We start from the raw sequence: 27084 nt of genomic DNA, 5'->3' as shown, positions 1-27084 counted from the left end.
GAAATTTCGTCAGTATTGCTGGTTTCTTTATTGAAGACATCAGTGTATATGATACTACATAGTATGAAAGTATTTAAAAGAGTTAATAAATATGTTTACAAACAGTCATAGTTAAACACATCTATTTGATCAAATTTTGTTTTTGTTTCCTTAAAACTTTAATTGCCCAATTCGCTATATTTCTAATCATTGACATATTCTCTGTGTCTTCCTAGTTTGCATCTATGATGAAGCTCTCGTGACTTTCTTTTTATACAGGAAAAATCAGAGATATGAGATTGTTGAATCAATGAACTGAAGCAGGCTACTGACAAATAAGTTGATGTTGCAAGGTTTCCTACAATCTCATTATTAAACTTAGCATTTTGCAAATTCTACGGTCGTTATAATGACCTTGTTTGCAAATAGAAATTATCATTGAGTTGTATTTTTACTAACCCACAAATTTCATACAAATTGAAAGACTATTGTTTTTATGCCAATTTGACTACGGATTACTCTTTTTACCTGATCAACACAGGAGGCTCACGGCAGGTGCGTTGACAGGGGATGTTTACTCCTCCTAGGCACCTGATCCCACCTCTAGTGTTTCCAGGGGTCCGTGTTTTGGCCATGTTCACGTTTCGTATTATTAACAGAATTTATGAGATTGATAATTCATTATTTTCACTTTCATTACAATCTCTACAGTTTAATAGTAGCAGAAACATCGAGCACAATCATGAAAAAGCATGTAAAAAAGATTAAATGTTCAATTGCGACTGCTTAAACACACACACATTATATGTACATGTATATTATTATGCCATTTTGCTTATAGTTTCCTCAGCCAGTGCCTGGAATGTGCAGTAATTGTTTACAGAAAAAAAGCCGTAAAAACTGAGAAAAGGTTCAACTGGAAGCTGCAAGAATTATTTCCTGGTTTACTGAAGAGCCAATCAGATTGAATGATATATAATTTAGATCTTTCACTGCATTACCCACACTACCTCTATTATAATTTTGCCGCCTTTCACAGCAGTACAGCACTCATAAAACCGTCAACTTCTATTTTCCTATTTCTCCGAGTATTTCATCAATTGTTTTGTTATTATAAATCAGGGTCTCACGAGTAAATTCACACGATTGAATTTCACGTGAATTTCATCTGTAAAAAAAAATCACGTGAAAGAGCACGTCAGTGAAATTCATGTGGAAAAATTCAGCAAAGTTTTTCAAGTAAAAAAAATCCGTAGACTAGACTAGTGAAAAACAAATGGCTCAGCTGATATAAAATGAAAGGCTTTATACTGTCAAAAAGCTAAATGTTCACGTGAAATGTGTTAAATCGGTTGACGTGATGCTATATATACATGTGTAATTAAAGAATATATTTTATCAAAAGGAAGATTCAAAGGGTTCTAAGATATTTAATTTTGCGTTCCTGTTGGAAAAGGCGCACAGTAAAAATATATTAATCAAAGCACATAGCACTGATCTGAAATGACCCCAGAGTAGTAAGAGAAACGAATGTGTTTACGTATGAGTTATCTATTAAGGGCACGCGCGGCGAATGGAGAAAATTCAGAAGATCGCTTGAAAAAAAGAAGTGTAAAATATTTTGTAAAATGAAGCTTACAGACAACGTTGTTCGTAATTACAGAGTAGCAAAAATATTCAGAGAAAACACAGACAGAATAAACAGAATAGATTTCTCGTCAGATGGCAACACTCTCATCTCAAGCAGTGACGACGATTCGATAGTAATCTATGATTGTCAAAATGGAACGTAAGGAAATATGTATACACATTATCGTTATTTTTACTGAATTACTACGAAAATCAAGGCTTTGTTATGCAAGGGAAGAGTAAAATAAGTTAAAATATAATTACTGTATAAATTATCTGATTACGAGCTGGATTTGACTTGTTTACACTTACATCAGTACATAGGCCTACTAACGTTGCAGTTTATTCATTCACAGGGTCTCCGAATTTCTATCAATAGAGGGGGAGGGGGTATCAATCTGATCAATCAATCATATAACGGCTTATATTAATAGAAATTCGGAGGTCTGTTCGGCTGTTGTTTATTGTAACAATTCCATTTTCCCCCTACTACTACTAGTACTAGATGAGTAAGTGTTTGACAAACTCCTCCCATTGTGTTTTTGAGAAAGATTTGACTATATGACTGAAGTTTAAACTATAGCATTTTCATATAGCACTGTAATTTGTTACAATATCTGGGGTCACCAGGGTTCTCATTAACGCAAGAATCTGCGTCCTAGACGCAGCAAAATTCCTTGGGACGCAAGGTTCTTAAAAACGATGCGTCCGCGGACTCGTGATCGGACGCGTCCTCGTTAGCGAGAAAATTCGAGAGATTTCGAAAACGGGGAATTTAGATGTTAGGATTTGTCAAAGAAATATTTAATCGAAACCTTCATGTAACTATCATAAAGTTTATCCAAGAAACAACTTTTCTTGTACTTATTTCACTTTTTTTAAACAGGGATTGATCATAAGATATTTCATGTTTATTAGTCCAGTCATAATAGTGTCGCATGCCAAACTTAAAAAAAAAAAAAACACTTTTGAATCTTGAGTGTTATCTACATGCAGAAACCATAATTACTGCTTATATACACAATGGGGCTTGATTATCTCGTGAATTTCACCCAGTGCAGACCACCGACAGGATTAGTTACGCCTCATTGCACATGACACCTGTGATTGTACACAGTCAACTTTTGGGTACTAGTTGATTATGCAACAGTTAATTTTAGCTTTATAAACACCAAGTTATTTTTATGGCAATTGATTACGCGTGTATTTTAGAATATGGCTTGAATGCATTACCAGTTTATATACTTGAATATGTTAATATTGCGTAAACAAACTGATAAAATGATAAAGATTTTTATTGATGTTTGGATGGAAGAATACTGCAATATTTTAGTTGGGACTCAACATAATTTTTCTGGGACGCATCAAATTTAGCTGGGACGCAACCTTCTCAGAAAACTTGAGTCCTGGGACTCAAGTTAGCAAAATCCTAGTGAGAACCCTGGGTCACAAACACAGACTTAATTTACTACGTATTTGAAGATACAGTCTGATTAAAATCAAACCTTCACTAGCTCCTTTTTATTTTGATTGTCGCGTGACAATCAAAATAAAAAGGAGCTAGTGAGGGTTTGATTTCAGACTGTTGAAGATAAGGACCAGGCCCATGCCACCAACTGGTTTCGAGCAGCTTGTAACTTGACTGACTATATATACTAGTATCCAAATCAACTCAAACTTTTATGAAATACACCACATATTTGAATGAAATCAATATTATTTTTATATTTATCTACAGGCCAAAGAAAACTCTAAACAGTAAGAAGTATGGAGTCGATTTAATTTGCTATACACATGCAGTCAACACAGCCTTACATGGGTCTACAAAAGTTGATGGTAAGAAAAAATACATGTATTTATTTAATTGGTAATGAATGGCATGAGAATATAAACAACTGCAATTTATTTTATATTGTTAAGTTACTTAAGTAATAAACAAGATAAATGCAGGTTACTAATATCAATATTCCGGTATATTGCAATTCGTTAACAAAAAATATCCTATTGCGATATGTTTTTCCAGTACCAATGCTTAAGCTTTAGAATTATAAAGTAAAATATGAAATTTAAGATGTCAGAAATGATTTCAATCATGCCAAACAGTACCAAATGGTAAAGTTTTCTGTTGTATGGTTGCATTTTGTTGCCAAACTGTATTGAAATCAACTAAAACTTTTTTGGTACAACCTATTTATAAAAAAAAGGAGGTTAATAAAATAAGAAAAGATCATTTAAGCTGTTTTTAAAAATATTGAAATACATATCGCAATACAGTTTCAAATATTGCAATTTATTGCAATACGGGAATTCCCAACCGATACCCAGCCCTAACTGCTGCCAATTGTGAAATCATGAAAATGACTGACAACTGCTTTTTATAGATTGGGGGGGGGGGGACAATTTTGAAAGGTGAGTTAAGGACTCAAGTTTAAATTTCCTCAATTAATTTTTATTCTGCGTTTTATTTCAGATACAATCAGGTACCTGTCTCTCCATGACAACAAGTACATAAGATATTTCCCAGGACACACCAAAAAGTAAGTTTGTTTTTGATAAGGAACAGAAATTCAAGATGCCAGTTTTAGTGCAATATCGCAATAAATATCAATATTAAAGGAAGAAGTTATAAAATCCAAGGGAAATTTAGGAGTATTTTGTTATAGTTATTTTAATTTTACCTCAGGAGAAAGATATACCTGGTATGTGACTGAGTTATAATCATGTATCTACCCTGTCTTAAAGTAACTCTTTTTTAACACAGTATAAGGCTTTTTTGTAAAATGAATGCAGTGTCTGTCTGTCTGACACTACTATTGTGTATTTCTATAGAGTTGTGTCCCTTAACATGTCCCCAATCAATGATTCGTTTCTGTCTGGTTCGCTGGATAAGACCATCAGATTATGGGATCTGAGATCACAGAACTGTCAGGTAATGTATTCACTGACATTCTTTGTTTTACTTTTACCCAGGATTCCCTTCTTTTATCTACGAATAAATTCAAAATAATGGGATTTAAGATGAATCTGTTTTTGTCTTCTAATACTGTAGCGAAAAATGATACATATATTTATATCATTCATAGTCTCTGGATATTCCTTGAGTATTGTTGTTTCCATTGTATTCTCTATAATTCCTGTATTATTTCAGGGGTTGATGCATTTACCTGGTCGACCTGTGGCAGCATTTGATCCAGAGGGTCTCATTTTTGCGGCAGGGATAAACTCTGAATGTGTCAAACTTTATGACCTCAGATCGTTTGACAGGGTAAGGGAATTAAAGTTTGTTCTTTTAATATACATGTATATATACAATATACACATAGTTTATGACATGACTTTAAATTTTAATAGAATTTCCTACAACTGCAAATATTTTACGGATACTTATTCGTGTATTTTGGTGTTATCATCTATAAGTACCGGTATCTGCAAGAAATGTGCATAATCTTTATATAGAATTTATCAGCCTTTATATGTATTCACATTCTGGCATTTACCTTTCAAGAATAAGCTCACAACAACAACAATAAAGGCACCAAATTACAAAAACCGAAAAAAAAAAAAATTTAATTGGTCCAATTTTCTTGTCAGTCAATTCTGAAGATGTAGGAAAACTTTTGTGTAAAATGTATTTGTAGAAATGATAAAGCTAAAAGTCAATAAAAATTAAGTAATTTCAATGAGAAAATTTATTCGTTAGATGCATTTTTAATTTTAAAGGAAACAATTTAAGTTGATTCCCTGTATTTTGTAAAAGGCCTGAAATGAAAACAAATCAGTGAGATGCTTTATTAATCACATACATGTACAAACATTGAAAATGAATTACATGTTAGTTATGATACATAAGCTAATTAGAAGTTATTGCAACGTTTAGGGTCCATTTACCACGTTTAAGTTGACCCAGGACAAAGATTGTGATTGGACAGGAATGAAGTTTAGTCCTGATGGAAAACTGATTCTTATTTCCACTAATGGTCAGATCTTACGACTGATTGATGCCTTCCAGGGGACACCACTACAGACCTTTATGGTAAAGTCAGCGATTTTTTTTCTACCCATTGGGAAAGGGTCCGGTACTGGTTCAATTGGGAAAAATAGCATTGAAGTAGAACAATGGGGAATTTTCTGTCATTTAAACAAATGAAACAAATTTTGTGTTTATTCCAACCTCATTACCTATTACTCCATGGTTTAAAGAATAAACAAAAAGTATTTATTGTTTTTCATATCAGTATCCCTTTACACTGTCTACACCACAGGTCCCGCCATATTATGACTTATCTCTACTTTCGAATTAAGCGGAAGTGAAACAATTAGTCAACTTGTACAATGTTTCACATAAAAAGAAATATGATGTCATCGTTGTCTGTTGCTTGGCAATGGAATTGGGTATTTTTAGTCTCAAAATTGGGAAAAAGTAATGTTTTTTGGCATTGGGAATGGTACCGTTTATCAGTACCAGTTATATAACGGAAAAAAAAAGCTGAAAGTTAACAATTGTATCAAATGTTTATTATTCAAAATTAAAAGTGATGATTGCTTGCATCTAGAGCATTTAAGATATATATGATAGGTAAAAAAATTACTATAAAATTTGATTGTTTTACATGATGAAATTCATTAAACTATGTGACTGATTTAAGGGAATTTGACTTGAAATTCAGGGCAATCCATTAAATGTATTAAAAAGTAAAAAGTGTTAGAATTTTCAGATATTCATTTTAAAGCCTGAATTCTGGATTTGTAGTACAAGTATTTAAAAAAAAAAATAAAGGAGACAAATAATTTTGATCCTGTGAATTTTGCTCATACAAAGCTAGTACATATGTACTTTAGAATTACATGTATTATATTCCATTGGGGTCCAATTTTCCTTAATTTTTTTGGGATGTCTGGTTTCCCTTAGCCATCAATTTACAGCTTCGATGAAAACAGAAAGAACAAGGTACGGTTTCATTACAAATCTTGCCCTGTGTTTTTCTTAAAAATAAAAGTGATGTAAAAAATCAAAACTTGTGCTTTTTGAATTATTGAAATTCCATGCAGAAAGATCATCCAAATCTTTTTTCTCACATGACCTTCCAAATGCTAATTGTGACATCATAAACTTGTGCATTTTCCCGTATTTTCTCAAAAAGTTGCAGAAGACATCAATTTTCAATGAAATTTTCTTTCAGATAATATTGTCCACAGGCATCACCCACAAAGATTTTGAGATATGTGACTTTTCAAAGAATTTTACAAAACATATCTAAAAATTAACGTGGGCGACGGCTGTGGACACTATTTTCTTAAGGATAATAACCCTTGAAATGGGTCATTTTGAGGCTTTTTAGCTCACCTGAGCTGAATGCTCAAGTGAGCTTTTCTGATCACCCGTTGTCCGTCGTCCGTCTGTCCGTCCGTCTGTCCGTCCGTCTGTAAACTTTTCACATTTTCGACTTCTTCTCAAGAACCACTGGGCCAATTTTAACCAAACTTGGTACAAAGCATCCTTGGGTAAAGGGGAGTTTAAATTGTTAAAATGAAGGGCCAAGTCCCGTTCGAAGGGGAGATAATCAAGAAAATACAAAAATTGGGTGGGGTCATTAAAAAATCTTCTTCTCAAGAACCACTGGGCCAAAAAAGCTGCAACTTATGTGGAAGCATCCTGGGGTAGTGTAGATTTTAAATTGTTCAAATCATGACCCCCGGGGGTAGGGCAGGGCCACAATAGGGAATCCAAGTTTTACATAGAAATATGTAGTAAAAATCTTTAAAAATCTTCTTTTCAAGAACCACTAGGCCAGAGAAGCTGAAACTTATGTGGAAGCATCCTTGGGTAGTGTAGATTCTAAATTGTTCAAATCATGACCCCCGGGGGTAGGGTGGGGCCACAATAAGGAATCCAAGTTTTACATAGAAATATGTAGTAAAAATCTTTAAAAACCTTCTTCTCAAGAACCACTAGGCCAGAGAAGCTGAAACTTATGTGGAAGCATCCTTGGGTAGTGTAGATTCTAAATTGTTCAAATCATGACCACCGGGGGTAGGGTGGGGCCACAATAAGGAATCCAAGTTTTACATTGAAATATATAGTAAAATTATTTAAAAACCTTCTTCTCACGAACCACTAGGCCAGAGAAGCTGAAACTTATGTGGAAGCATCCTGAGGTAGTGTAGATTTTAAATTGTTCAAATCATGAGCCCCGGGGGTAGGGCGGGGCCACAATAGGGAATCCAAGTTTTACATAGAAATATGTAGTAAAAATCTTCTTCTCAAGAACCACTGGGCCAGAAAGACTGAAACTTATTTGGAAGCATTCTTGGGTAGTGTAGATTCTAAATTGTTCCAATCTTGACCCCTGGGGGTAGGGCGGGGCCACAATAAGGAATCCAATTTTTACATTGAAATATATAGTAAAAATATTTAAAAAATCTTCTTCTCAAGAACCACTGGGCCAGTGAAGCTGAAACTTATGTGGAAGCATCCTGGGGTAGTGTAGATTTTAAATTGTTCAAATCATGACCCGCGGGGGTAGGGCGGGGCCACAATAGGGAATCCAAGTCTTACATTGAAATATATAGTAAAAATCTTTAAAAATCTTCTTCTCAAGAACCACTGGGCCAGAAAAGCTGAAACTTATGTGGAAGCATCCTGAGGTAGTATAGATTCTAAATTGTTCAAATCATGACCCCCCGGGGTAGGGTGGGGCCACAATAGGGAATCCAAGTCTTACATTGAAATATATAGTAAAAATCTTTAAAAATCTTCTTCTCAAGAACCACTGGGCCAGAAAAGCTGAAACTTATGTGGAAGCATCCTGAGGTAGTGTAGATTCTAAATTATTCAAATCATGAGCCCCGGGGGTAGGATGGAGCCACAATAAGGAATCCAAGTTTTACATTGAAATATGTAGTAAAAATCTTCTTCTCAAGAACCACTAGGCCAGAAAAGCTGAACTAATGTGGAAACATTCTTGGGTAGTGTAGATTCTAAATTGTTCAAATCATGACCCTCGGGGGTAGGGGGGGCCACAATAAGTACTATGGGGGGGGGGAAATCAGGTGAAAAACAGCAAGGCCAAAGTTACTCAGGTGAGCGCTGTGGCCCATGGGCCTCTTGTTTCTGTTTAAAATAGAGAAATGTGTCAAATTAATGACGTCATATATCCAGAATGGTACTCCATCATGCTATATTTTTTCCTGATTTATTACAGTCATATACTCAACTAATATATAAGCCAGTTTCCAAACTTTTTGAAAACATTAAATTTTTAGGGCACAATAAAGCTAAAACCATACCTTCTTCTTTAGGTGATGTGTTAGAATTACAACAGGACATAAGATGATGATATTTTGTCTCCTCTACCATCAATTATTTAGCAACCTACAGGTTAAAATGATTTCACAAGAATTATTACATACTGTTCATATGTTGCATTATTATGCAAGTGAGTCATATTACAAGTTAACAATGTATATGTTTTGATTAATTGTCTTTACAGAGCTTATATCAATCTACATTTCCTATATAGGGTTTTCAGAACAATAAAGGCATTCCATTGGAGGCTTCCTTTAGTCCAGACTCCCGATTTGCATTCTGTGGTAAGTGTATTACTAGGGCCAGATATCGGCTGAAAATTTCGTTTTGCGATATATTGCGATATTTTTAACTGTATAGCGATATGTATTGCAATATTTTCAATGACAGTTAAAATGCTCTTTTTAGGGCCCCGCAAGGATTTGCGGGTGCCCTATAGTAATCACTCTGTCTGTCTGTCCGTCTGTCATTCTTCCATCCACAAATTTTCTGTTTTTTTCTAGTAACTTTTTTAGGGTTGACCAATTAACTTCAAATTTTGTATGTTGGTTGAATAGGTAGTAAGACATATTTTGATGCTGTAAGTTTGGTTTTCTATGTCATCAAGTTTGGTGCTGGGGTGGTGGGGAAGTCCTTAACTTTATATAAGAGTGAATGGGCAAAGAGAGATAACTGCTGAGAATGTTCCTATTGTAAACTAGGAAAGGCTGCAATGAGTCTCTTGGGATTAATTAACTTTCCTCTTGAAGAAAATCCAAAGCATTTATCTTTATCTGCCACATTGAGATTAATTAACACTTCTGTCTGCAAATGAAGTTTGTTTTGAAGTTAAGGTCAATTCTGAATGATGTTTACATTCTCTGAAATGTGAATTTAAATAATGTTCATACTTTATTTTGGTAAAATACACAATGAGTTATGATTGTATTGAATTCTAAAAACAAGGTATAGATAAAGATATCTTTTTTATTATTATTTTAGTTTTTTCTTTCTTTTTTTCTGCCTTATGTAAATTCAAGCATATTATTTATTTTAACAGATATTCAGATAATAACTTCATTCTATCATTGCTGAAAAAGTTCTTATTGTAAACTTAGAAGAAAAGGTTGAGAAAGCAGTATACTTAATCCCCTGGTTTTGATTATCTTGCTGCTTGCAGAAAATTTTATAGGGTTATCTTTCTGTCACTTTAAGTCTGATTAACACCTTTGTCTGCAACTGATGTTTGTTTTGAAGTTAAGGTCAAGCCTGGGTGATATTTGCATTCACTGAAGGCTGGCATTTTAGAAAACACATGCTTCATTCTTCTATAAATATACATTTAATTGAGTTATTATTGATATGATGTTTTTTACTACCTTATGAAAATACAAGGAAACTATTTACAGGTTGTTGGATATTTAGCAGTTGCTGTTGCTTATTCTTCTTTATATATTTTTAAATTTTTGTAATCAGGTAAAATCCTCATCCCCTAATCTGCACCCTTATATTTCTACCCCTCGGCGGGACCCTTGCTGACTGGTCAGATTTCTAGTTCTTATTTTATTAACCTCCATCTATAGGCAACGTGTGTAAAATTATTATAAATACATTGTTGCACAAAAATTTTTGTTGATTTCACTACAGTTTTGGAATGAAATGCAACCATACAACAGCAGCATTACCGTTTGGTACTGTTTACTATCTGGCACGATTGAAAACATTTCTGACAAATTAAATTTCATATTTTACTTGGGAAATCTAAAGCCCAAACAGTTTGCCGGTATATTGGTACTGGAAAAATGTATCGCAATACAATATTTTTGTTAATGAATCGCAATATACTGAAATATCGATATTATTGAGCAGCACAGTAAATCAAGTGTATTACATGTACATACATCAAATTAAGTGTATTACAGTAATTCACAGAAGTATTGTTTGCAGATTATTTTCATTTATAAATGAGAATAGGAAATTCTCCTTTAAAATAGAAAAAAAAAATACCAGAAAATGTACATGTACAAATGCACTTTGGAGACTTGCCCTTGAACAGGTTACCATCATAAAATTAATTGTCTTAACAAAAAATATGCATCTCCAACCTTTTTCTTAACATAAAGACAAACAACACAAAATCATTTATATCACTGAGTGAGCCATTCACTCATGTCTCAACTCTGGTACACAGGGACCAACCTAGACCCAAATTTTGGGAGACATCCCTTTTCCATCAGATAAATTTTGGGAGATGTTTGAGATACTAGGGATACTTCTTGTATGCCTTGTGTGCATTGATTATTAAACTTAAAATTTAAATATGTGTTAATGTATTTGCCTTTCATACATTAAGGACACACGCAACGTAGTTTTGAGTTTTATTTACTCATTCCCTGTATAATTTAAACATTTAAAAAATTGATAGACTTTCTTGCGGCTAATATTATTCCTAATGATGCTGTACACCTCTTCTTAATCAAATTGTAAAGGAAAAACACAAACAACTTTATTTTTGTTAATTTTTCTTCGAAAAACCCAAGGTTTTTTATCATTAGATATCTCTTCAAAACCCCTGGTAATGTATGCTGATTTTTTGTCAACGAACTTTCAATGGTACTATGATGTTAAATTAAGAATATCTTGGAAAATTATCAGTGGGTATGTACGTTGCAAGGTTTGTGTATATGTACTTTGCATATGTCCTTAATTCTCTGTAATACTTTAACATTATGAAAATATAATCAAGGAGGCAAAAAAAGGTAGATCTTTAACAAATATATTTGATATTTTCCAATTACAAGGCACAAAAAATATTTCTATTAACATGAAAATAAAATTGCCCATTGTCAGTCTAAAAGTCTATCAACTGATTGGCTTTATGTTTAAAAAAGTGATTTCATAACTTTCATAGTATGCACACATCACAGTTCATCATTTATTGAGTAAAATTTACATTTAAGGAGGAGAAGGACCTTGAGCTGAAAAATTACTTGTCATTCAATTTTTTTCATGTTTTGTATATTTCGAATTAAGTGTGTCCCACATATCTTAAAGGTGCTTGGACACAGATTTAAAGTTAATATTTTCTCAAATTTTCTGTATAATATCACGACTTATATATTGCAATAGCATTTCACACGAAAATATAATTAAAAATTTATTTTATCTGGAAATTATTGGAACTACGAATTACGGGATGTGTTTGATTAACACATCTTTGCACTTACCCTGGTACACAAATTTTAACTTTATCCTTAATGTTTAAGAAAAGAGGTGATTCTGTTATGTATTAATGAAAAATAGTACATTTATAATCCAGAAAGATCAGAGTAGAAATGTTCGAAAGCAAAACCAGCTCACCAGTATTGTCAGTCCGTGCTCTGTGATGTGTACAGAGCTTAACAAATTGAACACACCCGTGAAACGTAAACTGTTTCTGTAAACAGGGCACGAGCTCTGTTATTGTTAATGTTTACGATTCACCGGGTGTGTTCAATTGTTAAACTCTGCACACACCACTGAGCACGGACTTAACAATACTGTGAGTGGGTTTTGCTTTCGAACATTTCTACTCTGAATTTTCTGGGTTACAACAACAAAATTGCCACTTTTCTTAAGTATTAAGAATAAAATTAAAGTATGTGAAAGCGCAAGGATGTGTCAATCCAACGCGTCAAGAAATTCGAAGTTTTGATAACTTCGAGATGAAATAAGATTTTTATTACATTTTAGTATGAAATGCTATAGCAACATATAAGTCATGAAATTATACAGAAAATTTGAGAAAATATTAACTTCAAATCTGTGTCCAAGCACCTTTAAAGCAGTTATATCATTAGGTTTCTAACCTTATTTTTGAGATATTGATTCACAAATACTATGCCCTACAGTATCTAAGTGGAGTTTTAATTCTCCATGTTTCCGGGCGCATTACTCTGTCCATAATGGGATTTTTTAAGCATACATAAAAAATATCAAAGTGGACTTGTATCTTTTAAAATATTTCAGAGTATACCTAGGATTTAAAATTCGAAAAAGCAAGTTTTGTCTATCACACTGCATCTGGATAGGGAAAATTATGCACTTTTTAAGACAACTCAAACAATAAAAAATGTAATTTACAAAAAATTCTATAATTCAATATTTTTAGGTCACCTGAGTCACTCAGGTGACCTATTGCTATCCGTTTTTGTCCGTCGGCGTGCGTCATGCGTCGTGCGATGTGCGTTAACATTTGAACATTTTTAGCTTCTTCTCTGAAACCGCTCAACCAATTTCAACTAAATTTGGCATATAGCATCTATGGGTGAAGGGGAACAAAAATTTTGAATTTCATGGTCCCTGCCCCCCTGGGGCCTGAGGGGTGGGGCTAAAACCACCAAAATTAATGCAATCTTTAAAAATCTTCTTCTTTACTCCTGGACATCAAGCAGTCAAACTGTTGGCATCATTGTGATAAGCATTGAGTCCTCTACCAAAATTGTGAAATTCATGGCCCCAGGGTCAGGGGTTCTGGTGCTAGGGCGGGGCTATATAGATCATATAGTGAAAGTGCATTATTTCTTTGAAAATCTTCTTCTCTGCCCCTGGGTATTAAATAAACTAACTAAGTATATAGTTATGATGAGTAAGAGTGACTCTTCCAAAATTGTGAAATTCATGGCCCCAGGGGCAGGGGTTCTGGTGTTAGGGTGGGGCTCTATTGATTATATAGTGAAAATGCATTAATTCATTTAAAATCTTCTTCTCTGCTCCTGGGTATTCAATAAACTAACTAAGTATATAGTTATAATGAGTAAGAGTACCTCTACCAAAATTGTGAAATTCATGGCCCCAGGGGCAGGGGTTCTGGTGTTAGGGTGGGGCTCTATTGATTATATAGTGAAAATGCATTAATTCATTTAAAATCTTCTTCTCTGCTCCTGGGTATTAAATAAACTTACTAAGTATATAGTTATAATGAGTAAGAGTGCCTCTTTCAAAATTGTGAAATTCATGGCCCCAGGGGCAGGGGTTCTGGTGTTAGGGCGGGGCTCTATTGATTATATAGTGAAAATGCATTAATCCTTTGAAAATCTTCTTCTCTGCTCCTGGGTATTAGATTCAGTAACTAAGTACATAGTTATGATGAGCAAGAGTGCCTCTTTCAAAATTGTGAATTTCATGGCCCCTGGGTCAGGGGTTCTGGTGTTAGGGTGGGGCTCTATTGATTATATAGTGAAAATGCATTAATCCTTTGAAAATCTTCTTCTCTACTCCTGGGTATTATTGAAACACATTAAATACATAGTTATGATAATCAAGGATGCCTCTTTCAAAATTGTGAAATTCGTGGCCCCTGGATCAGGGGTTCTGGTGTTAGGGCGGGGCTCTATTGATTATAAAGTGAAAATGTTTTAATTCTTTAAAAATCTTTTTCTCTGCACCTGGGTATTATTTAAACAAACTAAGTACATTGTTATGATAAGCAAGGATGCCTCTTCCAAAATTGTGAAATTCATGGCCTCGGGGACAGGAGTTCTGGTGCTAGGGCGGGGCTATATAGATCCTATAGTGAAGGTGAATTATTTCTTTGAAAATCTTCTTCTCTGCCCCTGGGTATTGCTTAAACAGGCTGAAGTACATTGTTATGATACACAAGGATGCCTCTTCCAAAATTGTGAATTTTATGACCCCAGGTTTAAGGGTTCTGGTGAGGGGGGGGGGGGGGGGGGCTTCTATTGATTATAAAGTGGAAAAGCAAAATTTCTTTGAAAATATTCTTTTCTTCTTCTGGTTAAAAAAGCAAAGAAGCTAAGTGTATAGTTATGATGAGCAAGTGTGCTTCTTCCAGAGTAGTGAATTTCATGACCCCTGGGTCAGATGTGCTGGTGTGAGGGTGGGGCTCTTGATAATTTAGTGAAAATGCATTAATTCCATTAAATAATCCTGTTTGCTCCTTAGTGTTAAGCAGATAAACAAAGTGATGATGAGCAAACATATGGTCCCAGGGTCAGAAGCTCTGGTGTTTTGGGGGTGGGGGGGGGGGGGGGGCTCTATTGATAATATAGTGAATCTGTAGTAAAAATGCATTATTTATTTAAAAATCTTCTCCGCACCTGGGCATATCTGAGGCAAACAGAGTAAAAGTTTTTATAAGGAAGGGAATTTTTACCAGATTTTTGAACATCTGGACCATTTGGTCAAGTGTTCTGGTCCTGGCCAGGGCTCTATTAGTTTGTATTCTACTGAGAGGAGTTATTCCCCTTTGCCATTTACTTTTGATAATTTATCACTGTAAATAATGTACTTGAAAGGTAAATAGAGAATTATGCAAAAACTTTTATTGTATAATACAAAAAGTACTTTCATAGTTTTAATGATCAGATAGACTTGTAAGTAGTAGATAAATAAAAATGAGACAAAAATAACTTGTCTTATTAAATATTCATCAAAGACCAAGAGATGGTAATGTAAGAGATTTCAACAAAGGATTAAAATAGTACAGAAGCATTGATAATTTGTTAATATACTGTATAGTGATAGTGATAAATGGGGAACAGATTAGAACCTAATTTATGAACTGTTAATGAATATTAAGACCAATTATTTTGTTGATCATGATCACCCTATTTTTCTTGCTTTTGGGCAACAAAGCTTCACCTTTCAATTCATTTTATACTCTATGCATCCTTGAAATTGTTTTATCATACTCAGGTGACCGTTAAGGCCCTTGCGCCTCTTGTTTAATTTACATTGAAATGCAAATCCTTCAAATTATTGATTAACTGTAAAAGTTTCGAATGATGAAGCTGACCTCATTATTTCACAGGACATCATTAAAGAGGACATAAGTGTGACAAAAACGTATCATGTTACGTTTCTCGTGTATTTGAAAAACCAACAATGACGTCACACGTAAGCTAAATAAGCAAAATAAGATATACCTACATAAGATTTCCCTCAGCCATGTTTATTATGGGGTAAACTTATAATACAGAAAAATAGCCTATGCTCCTACATGCTACAGCTATGCATGGTGGCCAAAAGTAGATTCCTATTGATTTCACAGTCAAAAGGTCAAAGCTCAAAGGCAGGAACAAAAGATATTGACACAATTCAAAGGATGCTGTGAACAATTAGTCATATATTTTTCAGAAAAGCTGTAAGACAAGAGAAAAAGGAAAAAAGCCTTGAGTCATGGACAGTGGTGTCATTAATGTTATGAACAAGATATCGGATTATCTTTCCTGAAAAAAGGATGGTTTACTGTGGGGTGCCCTAGTTTACAAGTCAACTATGCAAAATCATTTCTTGTAATAAAAGAACAAGCTAAGTGTAGTGTGTCTTTAAACAGGTTCAACTGATGGACGAATTCACTGTTGGAACACAGAGACAGGGGTGAAGGTTGCTGTTATGAATGCTGACCATCCTGGACCAATCCAATGCCTACAGTTCAACCCCAAATACATGATGCTGGCATCAGCCTGCACAAATATGGTATTTTCCTTTATTTCTTTCAGGGATACAACATGTGAGTTTATGAAAATTGAGTGGAAATTACTACTCATATCAAAATGTTTAAATTTTAATTATCTAAACCTTTTACAGGCTTTTTGGTTGCCATATATAGATGATTGAAAGAGTCTCAAGTGGATGTTGCAATTTTTACGAACATTTCGAGAATAGTGTTTACAGAATTTTAGAACTTCTGAATCAGTTTGTGAAAGAACACAAACCATGAAGCTGGAGAACACTCTACTAGTGCTTTTTAGGAGATTTATAAGAAGTTCTTGAATATATGATGTTGTATTAGGATATTTACGAATTTAGATGTGCGGAAAAACTTACTTGGACCCATGGTATGTCAGGCAGCAGTTACAATATTCTCATCAACCAGCCACTATTTTATTTCATTTACATTTCTCTTGTAATATATTATGCATAGTTACTTACATGTAGTTTTTAAAATACGCATCTATATGTATTTTTTTTCTCTAAAAGGATGCATAAAAGAATTCTGATGTAAAATTCACTGCAACTTTTATCAGTGTCAATTTTACATGTACATGTATGTTCATCTGCATTTAATGCATAGTAAAAATTTCACTCCATTTTGTTAATACTGATAAAACATATTTTTGTTATCTTTTCTTAAGAAAAAAATGTTAGAGGTCCCTGTAAATAATTAAACTAATTTAACCTATTTTGGAGATTTTGTAGTCTACCATAAGATCTGCTCTGATGCATATTTGTATCATTTGTAGAGACACGCATGTTTACATGTATGTGGAGCATTCAGTCTTATGTTACACTTTGTATACCTATTTTTATTTGTTTTTTCATTATCAATGTATCATGAATAATAATGAGAAGGAGAGAAAATTAAAAGCATTTCTAATGAATTGCAACATGTTTCTTAATTGAGAAATCACAAGTTAGACAGTTATCAGACTTTTCCCAGAATTTACATTATGGTTATTATTGGTTCTATCTTTTAGTGATGGTTGCTTTTTACGTTTGTATGAACTTTTAGCTGCTTCTAAGGCGTGAGTGTTGAGAGGCCGATCGTTTTCCTGCTTCCTTAGCTTCAACGAATATGGTGACTCCCTCTAATGTCATGCTTTCCTAGATGACTGTGTTCACTATTTGTTTCAGGGATCAACTTTAATAACAATGAACACAGTTAGGCCAAAAAAATTAATCAATAGTTTCTCAGGCACCGCCGCACTAGGTCAAATTCTGCCGCATTGATCAATTTTATTGACATATTGAAAAGGGAAATAACTCAATTTTCTATTTTTCCAAGTTGAAACAGAAAATTGAGTTATTCCCCTTTTCATAAATGCTAATAGATAGACGTTTTTATTAGATAACCAATACACTTCTTGTTAATACGGTATTTTATGAGTTAACTTTGCTTGGAATAACATTATTTACAGTTGAATCACATATCATAATTAATGTAAAGAACAAAAAAAGTAAGAATCAGTTTATACCTTCATTTTGTTAAATGACTGACATGAAAAAGGTGTAACACCTGCCTCCAAAATTTAAAAAAAAAAGAAAAAGAAAAAAAAAAAGGCCTGCCGCATTGAATTTTGAAATTTTTGGCCTGAGAAACTATTAATTAATTTTTTATGGCCTTATCTGAAACAGTAAATAAGAATCATGAATTCAATAAGTACAAAATGATGGAATTATCAAATGATCTATAAGTAAACATGCATACTATCATTACTATGCAAACCTAGGAAAGCATGTGTCCTCGATAAAATAAAATATAGAACCAATATTAAACAATGTAAATTCCGGGAAAAGTCTGATAACCCTCTATAAATACAGTAAAACAAGCTTATAGTGAACATGCTTATAATGAATTAATGCTTATGGGGAAGTGATTTACTTTCCCCTTGATTTAAAATGTATTGTGAACTTTGTGGATATAATCAATTACGTTTATAATGAAGGAAAATCGTCCATCCCTGACACTTGGATTTACATGTAAGTGTGTTTTAATATAGTGATGTGTGTCAGGATCCCCAGGGCACATGAGCTGAATGTTTCTAGGAGCACAAATGAAAACTTGTCACTTTTATAGACAGGCATTGCCTGTACATCTGTACCATAGAGAAAAAAAAACAGACAGAATCAGTCTTAACAGTGTTTGGTATCAGAGAGGCAAAATGGACCAATTTAAACTAGGATACCAACTTCTGAACATCTTTCATGCTCTGTGAAATGGCCATATTGTATAATGTAATTAATTAATTGTAGGGAATAAAAGGAATGAACAGTGCATGGTAGTGTAAAACATGCTTAGATCAAACATGCTCATAATGAATTGACGCTTACAGGGAATTGTGATACTAATGGATATAACAAATTACATTTACTACGAATCAAAATAATCTGTCCCTGGCACTTCGTAATAAGTTTGTTTTACTGTGTTCAGTTATGACATACTAGTACTACTGATAATTCAATTCTGCACCTTACGAACAGAAATTTTAGAGAACAATTCACTTATATTTCTAGAAAATATGAGCTTCATTAATTAATCTGGACAGTTGGCTCTGGAACACAATTAAGCATCCAGGTTAACCTTATTCAACTGTAATCTAATGAAATCTATTCTCTATTGAGAAGTTGATGGCTCGTTTTAATACTCCCCTTGGAGGGGGAGTATTAAAATGAGCCATCAACTTCTCAATAGAGAATAAATGAAATTATGCAGTAAATACGTCAATTTTTATTATATTATTTTTTTCATAAGGTTGTTTGTTGAAATCAATTCATATCTTCAAATTTGCACTTGGAGATTAATGGCCGGTAAAATGTTGGAACTAGTTCAGTGTAGTTGTCAACTCATTGGGGATGAGGGGTGGGGGTGTTACATGTATCTAATTCATCGGAGTATAAATGAATAAATCAATTATTAAGATTATCAAAAGAGAAACATTAAAACTAATTTTATGCAGTCGTTAGGATACTATGCACAGACACTTGTTTCGCATATGGGATCAGCCCCCTTTTTTTTTTCAACGTGAAAAGAAAAATAAGGGGGTGACCACATATACGAAACAAGTGCCTGTGATACTATGCCTATGTTCGCGAATTAAAAGACAATTTTGTTGACAATTAAAACACTAAAATTTTTCTCAGAATCTCAGATTTAAATAGTTCTGTTATTATGCGAAAATTCTTGACTTAATTTATTTTAGAAGAGAAAAGATGCAATGAAAAAAATTCTTTTCTCCACTGTCTTTCTCAAGATTTGAATATCCCGCCATTGATAATAGGAACTCTTTTGTCTTTTGAGGTGACAATCATATGACAGGATCATGTGATACATTTGTTTTGGCGGAAGTAATGTGTTCATAGTCATATTTTATATTGATAAAAGCGATAGGTATAAAGTAATCAATAATAATCAATGTAACGTTTAAGGATTGGATATAAAATACGTATATCGTTGAGAAGTCAAACAAGGTCGGCATTTTTTTTTTCTTTAAATTCTCCAAGGTAAAGAATCCTGAGTGTTGACGTACTTTATATTTTATCCAAAATAATATGTAAAGTTTATAAGTTATTCTACAGTTTATTCAGACATTATAGATCTATAGGCCTATATGCAAGCTAATATAATTTTTTTTTTCTTAATGTTTATGTTAAACTTTTCAGGCAGATTCAGAAGAAGGTTTTTTTCTCTGTAGAATGGATAGTCTAAGCTGACCTTCAGAAGAAACATAGACAAGTGAATGAGGTTTAAAATAATGACAGAAATTTTGTTCAAGGTCATTATTATTGGTGACCCCACAGTTGGTAAAACCTCATTTGTCCAGAGATATGTGAATGATGCATACAGACGAGACTATAAGATGACCATTGGAGGTATGTGAATGCAAAGGAATAAGTTAAATGCATGCTATTAACATTTGTATAAGTGTTAACAAGATTGGAATTTGTCTATTGTAGAAAGTATACAATCAGGGCTTTCAAAAAAAACTTAAAGCAGGTGGTACTTTAATTTACAAAAATAGGAGGAACCTAGCTGGCAGAAGCAATTTAATTGAACATGTTGGTACATGTACATGTATGTTATCATATCTTTCTTGGTCGGTACAGTTCTGCTTTCAGCCAGGTAAAAGTACTGGGTACCGACAGATTTTGAAAGCCTTGTACAATCTTATATCTGTGAAGATCCTTGCAAATGGCGTTTACTGTGTTTCCCATCAGTGCTTATAATTAAAACATATAAAATGTGTAATACAGGGGTAGAAGGTAGAGAGATTTGAATTACAATCAGTATGTCTTTCATGACACACTGTATATATTCTGACTGATTTGTTTTTCAGTTGATTTTGCTCTAAAGGTTGTGAAGTGGTCAGACACTCAGACCATAAAACTTCAGTTATGGGACATTGCAGGTAGGTATCTAAATTCAATATATAAGAGTTTGCTTGTAAAGTTTTTGAACACCTTAAATATAGTCAAACCTCGTAATATCTCAAACTCGTAACTGAGAAAAAACTTTGAGATATCTGAGGGTTTGAGATATCTGCAAGGGTAAAATACTTAAGAAACACATGGTTAGGACTACCCAATCACTTCGACATATCCATGGTATTTGAGATATCCATGTTCGATATACCGAAGTTCAACTGTAGTGTACTTGCACATATATCAAGTGCTAGTGAAATGCAAATGTCATGCCACAGTAATGTAGCACATCACATCACATTTACACCTCTTTGCTGCCATATGGAGCCAAATAACTTGCAGATGCGCATTCAAAATTTTAGCCTTAATTTTTTAAAAGGATCCTTAGATAGGGCGAATTCGGAAGATTGGGCGAAGCCTTTTTTTTTTACCGATTTTCTAGAATTCAAAGTATGCTTACATATGGTATTCAGTTTGTATTAGGACTGCTGTAATCTGTGGATAATGATATGATATGAAAATTTCATGTAATATTTAATGAGAAAGGCAGGTCCTGGTTTAGATCCAGATAGTCTTGCTGGCAAAATTATTGAAAGGTTTTTCACAATTTGATAAGCACTTTTAATATTTTGTTCCTAGAAGAATTATCTTTCCCAAGGCACATTAAACAAATAAAAGTAAACATGTAGATATGAACAAATAATTGATTGTTGACATGATTACAAGGACATGATTATTGTTTACACAGATTAAAATAAAATTGATCACATTGGTATGATAAGAAACTTTTATATTTATCATTTAATCATTCCTTTATGAACAGTAAGGTATACTTAATGTGTTATATGTATTATATTTACAGGTCAGGAACGTTTTACGTCGATGACCCGGGTCTACTACAAAGACGCCCATGCCTGTATAATTATGTTTGATCTGACCCAGCAGTCCACCTTCCAGAATGCTGTAAAATGGAAGAAAGACCTTGACACTAAGTGTTCTCTAGCTGACGGATCACCTATACCCTGTCTACTTCTGGCCAATAAGGTGTGTCTATGCTACAGCTACAGTTTTTCAATGCAAGCCTTCTTACCAGAGAGTTGTAGTACGGATTTATTAGATGAGGACAATTTTTAAATGAAGGCTGTGTGTGCAGGGCAAGTGTGCATTTCTTGACCTTGACAAGTAGATATTGGAAACAAATTACTATCATTCGAAAGTCCTCCTCCCAAGAATGAATCCAAGATTTCAAATTCAACTGCATCTATAATTGTTACATCTAATAAAAATAATTTGCTTTGTTGAAATGAAAGTAAAATAAGGTCAGATAATATAATTATACACAAAAGTTCTGCATACAATAATTTCTCTCATGTTTTTCAGCTATGTTTCTAAAGTTTTAACAAAATATATTCAGCAATTTTAGAAGAGCCTTTTTACATTATTGAAACTGCAAATAAAAAATAAATGCATCATCATGCAAAAGTTAATATTTTGAATATGCATGTCAACTCATGACAACAAAATTAATTTAATTGTGTTACACTTGTCATTGGTAACTCTTTTAACAGTGTGCAGATTTTCATCTTTCTTTCACAAAATTTTCACCAATGACATCTCAGCAGTATGGCGCCGAAATTTGAATGAAATATGTATATAAGCATATTTGAATTTCCACTCTCAATATTGCTTAGAATATGCTTATAAAACATTTATTGTATTCAGTATTTTATTAAAACTACTGGTAGGTGGTAGATAATATTTTTCATAAAATTACAATTTTTTACGAGCATGCATTAAGTCTTTTAATTAACAGAGTTTAATTTCAGCAATTTAAATTTGTTTGAAATCTTGCTTTCTCTCTTTCCCCCTCTCTTTCTTAAAATTAAGAATATATATATTAAATGCATTACAAAGAATGACCTTCTAAATTTTTTCACAGAAAGATCAGTATCTTTCAATTTGATGCTGACTAAGGCTGTCTTGTTTCTTTATTCTCAGTGTGACTTGAGTCATCGTGAAGTCCAACAGAATGAGATTGAGGACATGTGCAAGGAGCATGACTTTGTTGGCTGGACAGAAACCTCTGTGAAAGAAGGACTCATGATTGACGAGTCAATGAGGTAATGTAACTGCTCAACTGCAGTCTTTAATGTGTTTTAGTTTTTTATGGTCAATTTTGCTTTTTAAGAGTGCGTACAGTGATAAATTTTTTGAATATGATCCCAAAAACAGACAGGGGCATACTTAATCCAGTTATATATTTCTTTAATTCATATCAAGTTATCTTCACATTTATAAACCTCAGCAAATGCTCCTATAATATCCTGGCTTTTTTTGCTTTCCTGTTTTTCTGTTTTTGCCCCCCCCCCCCCCCCCCCCCCCCCGAGCAGTAACACACACTGAAACTTGTAAGAAGTAGTTAAGGTCAAATAGCACTTTTTTAAGGCATATTTTTTTTAGTACAAGACACATTTACAACATTTACAAGATTTTTCTCATGTACAACCATATTTTTCTGAATTGACTTGTTCATCTTTCAGTCTAATAAAAGATGTTTGCTTGTTTACCTTGTGTTCATTTGAAAATATTTCTCTCATTTTTGGATGCCACCAATTGCTAGTGCAATGAAGGCTACAAAGGACAAGATAGGCTAAGACCCCTTTTTGGCCCCTGAATTGGGGTGTCTTTTAGAATGATACAACAGTTTATCAATGAAAACCTGTTGTCACCCCTACCACAAAATGAGTATTGGTTCTACATTATGGGATACATAGAGGTCACAGGAAGGTCAGAAAATTTGTCAATTTCCTTATTTTCTCATTTTTATGCAAATTTTCATCGATTTTACAGCACATTTTGTTTCAGAAAACATAGAGCACAAGTTTGCCTATCTACCAGATTTATATATTTCATACACTAGTATCAGATGCATCTTATGTATAAAAATCTCAGATAGGCAAGCTTGTGCTCTATGTTTTCCGAAGTGAAAAGTATCTTAAATTTGATGAAATTCCACCAGAATTGAGGAAATTGAAGAAAATGTCATAATTCTGCACCCTCTTGTGGCCTCTGTAAAAGCTTTGAATCAAAATTAGTGTTGGTTTTAAAACAAGCATCATTTTAAGTTCCTAACAACAAACTATCACAGTTTGAACTGTGTTCTGATTTTTACATCAAATAAGGAGCCAGATTTGGCCGTATCATATCTTGTCCTTTGTACTCAGCACTTATTACCATTGAACAGTAAGAGATCTTTTAATATTGTGCCAGTCTATACCATGATATGGGACTTCAATTAATACTGCCTCATCCAAAGATTCGAACCCACAGCATCAATCTGATGAAAAATATTCAATATGCATCAAGAATAAAACTACAAAGTGGCCATGTATTTGCAAGATTTAAAAAAAAGTAGTTGGAATTGGTTATTTTTTCATATCTTCTTGTTCTTCATGGCAGTTTTGAGTTAATCAAGAAACAAGTGAAACGGTTTTTAAAGGGACACAACTCATGAAATGAATTAAGTGTGAAAGATTTATAAACTATTTTCAGTTTTTAAAAAAAATAATAATAACTGGATTTAGTTATGCCCCTTGCTGATAAGAGTCCAAGCTATGTTTTAAGGGAATTATTCTTTGAAGGTTGCTGTATTCTTTGAAGTAGTAATCATGTTGAAATTTTATGAATAAATTTGTCACCAATATACACATATCACATTGATAGGATGAAAATTTTATGCATTCATTATTATTTTTAGATTCTTGATTGAGGAAATGATGACAAAACATGCTGAGTTAGATGGCTTTTCTAATTCCATGGCTAGATCAGTGGTGCCTGGTAGTACAATTCACCTCCGCTCTCAGCATTCCGAGGTCAAAGAGTCGTCTGCTTGTTCCTGCTAGCGTCTAGTCACGTTAGGGGCCCATGATTTCCATTCCTCCAACTACCTGTCCCATAGATCCATACAAATGTTCACAACAATACATGAAGCCCAACTGGCATGGATTAGGAAACTATTGGTGCCATGTTTTGAAACAGCTTAGGAAAATTTCTTTTTTAAGTTTTTTAAGAAATTATTTAAAAATGTATCTGTGCCCTTATTTTATATTTATATACATGTAGTGATAGATTTTATGAATGAATTAAACTGTTTATTTTCAACTAAGCTAAGGTTTTTGTATGGTAATTAGTAAAGATTACGCTTTGAATTGCAGAGTTATCAGATTTTTGTATGATTTGATTCGTTTTATATATCCTTTTACTTTTGCTGTTTTGCTATAAACTGCATACAATTCCATAAATTCTTTTTAGATGAAAGTAGATGTATCTGTGACAGGCACTTACACTATGTGTAATTATAATTACAGTACCTACACTATATGTAATTATAATTATATGTATTTACCTCTTATTTATGTTTGAAAATTAACAAAAGTGCTACTATCATGACTATGAATTTAACAGAGCAGATATTGCTGTAAAATACAAAACAGCGCATTCCCGTTGTAATTTATTGTAATTCAAATGTTATTTGCTTTTGTTATTGAGTTGAAAATGTATTTGTTTTTAACAACAGGGTTAAGAGAAAAGCATAATTGATACTGTGGAATCATCACCGTTTGTAGATTTAGTGGATCAACCTTACCCAGTGTTTTCCATTTATTTCAAAGTAAAGGGAGATCAGTTGTAACAGGCTAGGGGAAAAGGTTTATGAACAAATATTTATGGATCTTACAAGAATTTTTTTTTTTTAATTTTGATTCTAGAGCAGCATTTTTATCGATTGTGGTGGTTAATTTAGCCAGTAACTGGTTCTTAGGGAAAAGCACTGCTTACCCACAGATCTAAATCAACTTGAGCAACAACTTTGTCAGGACATTGGTTCAATCATCTGTAAATATGAGTCACCCACGAAAATTGGTCCATTTAAAATTTTGGTTACCCACAATTTAACATTGACCCCACCCATATAAAATGATTCCACAGTAGATTTTAGAATAACATGATGGAAAAGTGATTTATTGTAACAATCTAAGAATCATCCATTGCATTCAAAATAAATGTATTATTTTGAAGTGTATGATAATGGTTGTGTCAAATAAAATAAAATAAAAGCTAATGACGTATTTGATTTTCAATTTCGTATAAAAAATGCAGGCAAATCAGACACTTTTATACATGTTCAATATGATGATCTTTATTTTTAGGTATGCGTATTCATTTAATGAAAGGCTCTTAATAAACAATTATACTAGTTTCCAAGGAGCAAAAAAAAAAAAAAAAAAAAAAAAAAAAAGAAATAAATAAAGAAAGAGAGAAAATATATATGCAATTTGAATGCAGTGCAACTACATTTTTGCTCTAGCACTTATGTACGTATGATTTTGTTAAAAAAATACAATAGTGACTGCTATGATACATGTAAATTGCAATACAATGATTTGATAAAGTGTTTCATAAGCTGATCAAAATGGACACAAAGTGACAATGGCAATGAATACCTATTATAAATACATTATCACGGACATGTCTTACAGATAAATGGAATGGAGTTTATAGCGAGTATTGATGAAAAATTCAAGGCCATGAAGAGTGACATTGACATTGAGTTGTCCATTCATAAATCAAAAATCGACGCACTTTCACAGACCATTGATTCTATTGTTGAACGGCTAGAACTGGTTGAAAATAGGGACAGTAGGGAATACTCGAAGTATGAAAATAGTGTGCGTGGTTTTGTAAACAATCCTCTTGACGACCCAAATGTTACATGTACAATTATAGCAACAAATGTTAAGTTTGAACCCAATGAAAACCTAATTGCTGTTGCTCAAGAGATGGTCGCTCATCTTGATGATAGTGCCCATGTTGTTGCGGCCGCTCGGTTAAGGAGTAGGAAAATAAATAAATCGGGGTTAGTGAAAATTAGTTTTGCTGGGGTTGATCATTAACGTCCATCATGGTAAAACTTTGTTTTATTCTACTGTTATTAAGTTCACTATTAAGAACTAAAATGATTTTGATATGAAAATATTCCAAGTTAAAAATGTTCAGGTAAAAAATGTCCGTCCTAAACTCTATAGATTGACAATAAAAACCAAATGCAGGTGATAGTGGAATATTACTATATAACTAACAAGACTAAGGAAAGTTGACGAAGGAAAATCTGAAGTCATCTCGTTTGTCATACAATTTAGTTGTTAGTTGGCCCTTATCGTCTCTAGTTATGATACATAATCAGAGTTAATTAAAACAAAGATTATATATTT

General features: G+C 33.3%; 1 protein-coding gene across 1 annotated transcript; it reads left to right on the top strand.

Annotated features, from left to right (window-relative positions):
* Positions 1 to 1515: 1515 nt before the first annotated feature.
* Positions 1516 to 25020, top strand: LOC133187434 (WD repeat-containing protein 82-like). The gene is given in 13 exon segments (XM_061322802.1): positions 1516 to 1768; positions 3347 to 3444; positions 4079 to 4145; positions 4438 to 4537; positions 4757 to 4873; positions 5486 to 5641; positions 9129 to 9198; positions 16230 to 16372; positions 20131 to 20266; positions 20731 to 20802; positions 21678 to 21859; positions 22814 to 22935; positions 24573 to 25020. Coding segments are annotated over 13 exon segments (1569 nt in total). The 5' UTR covers positions 1516 to 1607; the 3' UTR covers positions 24718 to 25020.
* The last annotated feature ends 2064 nt before the right edge of the window (positions 25021 to 27084 follow it).

Source organism: Saccostrea echinata, unplaced genomic scaffold (assembly GCF_033153115.1).
Source record: "Saccostrea echinata isolate AGI-Se365-2 ecotype Australia unplaced genomic scaffold, CSIRO_AGI_Sech_v1 ptg000015l, whole genome shotgun sequence".
Taxonomy (NCBI): Eukaryota; Metazoa; Mollusca; class Bivalvia; order Ostreida; family Ostreidae; genus Saccostrea; species Saccostrea echinata.
Note: the sequence above shows the minus strand (reverse complement) of the source record. Positions and strands in the feature narration are given on the sequence as shown.